This window comes from Penaeus monodon, chromosome 15 (genome assembly GCF_015228065.2).
Source record: "Penaeus monodon isolate SGIC_2016 chromosome 15, NSTDA_Pmon_1, whole genome shotgun sequence".
Lineage (NCBI taxonomy): Eukaryota > Metazoa > Arthropoda > Malacostraca > Decapoda > Penaeidae > Penaeus > Penaeus monodon.
In genome coordinates, this window is record NC_051400.1 from 27,566,601 (window position 1) to 27,568,381 (window position 1,781).

General features: G+C 54.9%; 2 protein-coding genes across 5 annotated transcripts in view; one reads left to right on the plus strand and one right to left on the minus strand.

Moving 5' to 3' along the window:
- The window catches only part of LOC119581880 (meiotic nuclear division protein 1 homolog), a 17,413-nt gene that overhangs the window by 5,871 nt on the left and 9,761 nt on the right, over positions 1–1,781 (minus strand). Inside the window, exon 1 of one of the 4 annotated variants that reach the window (XM_037930037.1) lies at positions 84–240. The exons of the other annotated variants lie outside the window; for them this stretch is intronic. The gene's annotated coding sequence lies outside the window, so the exon portion shown is untranslated. Of the gene's footprint in view, positions 1–83; positions 241–1,781 lie in introns of those variants that run through there. 4 annotated transcript variants of the gene reach the window in all.
- The window catches only part of LOC119581878, a gene marked incomplete in the record, with an annotated part of 7,437 nt that continues 7,100 nt past the window's right edge, over positions 1,445–1,781 (plus strand). Inside the window, 1 exon segment of the mRNA XM_037930034.1 lies at positions 1,445–1,581. Within this exon segment, the coding sequence (XP_037785962.1) occupies positions 1,473–1,581 (109 nt within the window).

Here is a 1,781-nt window from a genome sequence, read left to right on the forward strand (position 1 = left end):
GCAGTTTAACCATCGGCCCGAAAGTGACCGCTCGCCCGCCCCGCCCCCATCGCGCCCCAAAACAAATGAGGAGCAACACTAACGCCGTGTCGTGTCGTGTCGTCCGCGTGCAAAGTGTCGGCAGTCGAGTGTTAATCTCAAGGGATCAATAGCGTTAACAACACAACCATCGCGCTTTTCTTGGCGGGAATGCTACGTGGTGCCTCCTTGTGCTGCTTGCTGATTGGCTGTCCGCTCGGCCGGTCGGAGTGACGTCACGCGGACAGGTCGGGGTTGCCTAGTGACGACGCGACTCAGTCAACATCGTGCATGGCGCTCCCTTAAATTTCCCGGTGACATGAATGAATAATCTACTTGGCCCGAGCGTGGCGTGAAAAACGGCCGGAGAATAGCGCTTCGTGCGATTAATGAGTGGCACTAATAAAAACGAAAAATGGAGGGCCGACGCCGTACCCACGAACCTCTCATGCTAAGCGCCGGGCAATACCTGGATCATCAGACTTATCTTCCTCAAACAGCCTTCGTTAATTCGATTAATTATCAAAACATTCCAGCGGACCGCTCCCCTTCACGGCCGCCCTCATTAGGCCGGTGACCCTACCCCTCCCACTGTCCCTCCACCGGCACGACACCCAAAGCCCGCGGGCGCCCCAGTCTTCACCGAACCCCGGCGCGACCACCCGCTCCGCTCGACGCCGCTCGCCAAGTCATTTCCTCCGGCTCCCGTGACCCCGACTCATGGCTGTCGTCTCTGCGGGAGAGATACCTCAAGTCGCAGTTCCAGAAGATAATTAGGCAGTGACGGATGGGCTCGTTGAGCGGCGCGGGCTTGCATTATTAATGAGGAAGAATTCCAGTAGCAGGCGGTGTTCGCGAGCTGAGCCGAGGCCCTAAATCAGCGACGATGGCCGCCTCGTCCCGTAAGAGAGCCCAGAATGGCAGCGCCAAGAGCCAGAGCAAACAGCAGGAGCACAGCAGCGCCAAAGGGAACAGGTCCCCCTCGTCCACTTCGCCCTCCAGCAGAGACGCGGCGAGCTCGGCCGGCCCTCAGCGTGGCCTCCTGTGGACAATAGGCCGGCTTCTCACCATCTTCATCAAAGGCTTCGCCGCCCTCGTCCTGTTCGCGATCATCTTCAACTTGGCGGTGGTCATCCTCAACAAGACGGTGTTCGACGGCAAGCTCCAGCACTACATTCCTACCAAGAGCTGGAAGGATATCTTAGGGCAATAACTCCAGTCCCTGTGCGTCCTGTGCATCCCTTTCCCAAAACAAACATACCCCACATAGACAAATAAAAAAAAGCTATAAACATTAAAAAACAGTTCAAGCACTCGCTTTGCAGCAAGAGAGTGCCCGGCGTCAATCCACCAATCACTCCCTCAGTGACGGTGATGAATCGCGGACAAACGACGTAAACGTTTCTCCCAACCCTGTCCTCCGAAGAAAACAAGAAACGTTTAATGGCTCCACAATGCGAATGAAGATGAGGTTTCGAACGCTGGTGCTCGTGTGTGGTGTTGTGGCGGCGGCTAACGTGCTCCTTTTCCTGTTTCGGCTGCCTGCGCTCAGCCTGGACGAGGGTAAGACATTACGTGATAAACGAGAAAGGGAAAATGTAAAGGTAGGAAAGGGGAAAGGAGGGGATGTGTAGCGGTCCCGAGACAATGGCTAAAAGGGAAAATATAAAAAGAAAGGGGAAAGCAGAGGATGTGTAGAGGTTACGAGAAGACAGGAAAAAAGGGAAAATATACAAAAGGGAAAGCCGAAAGTTTGAGGTTGA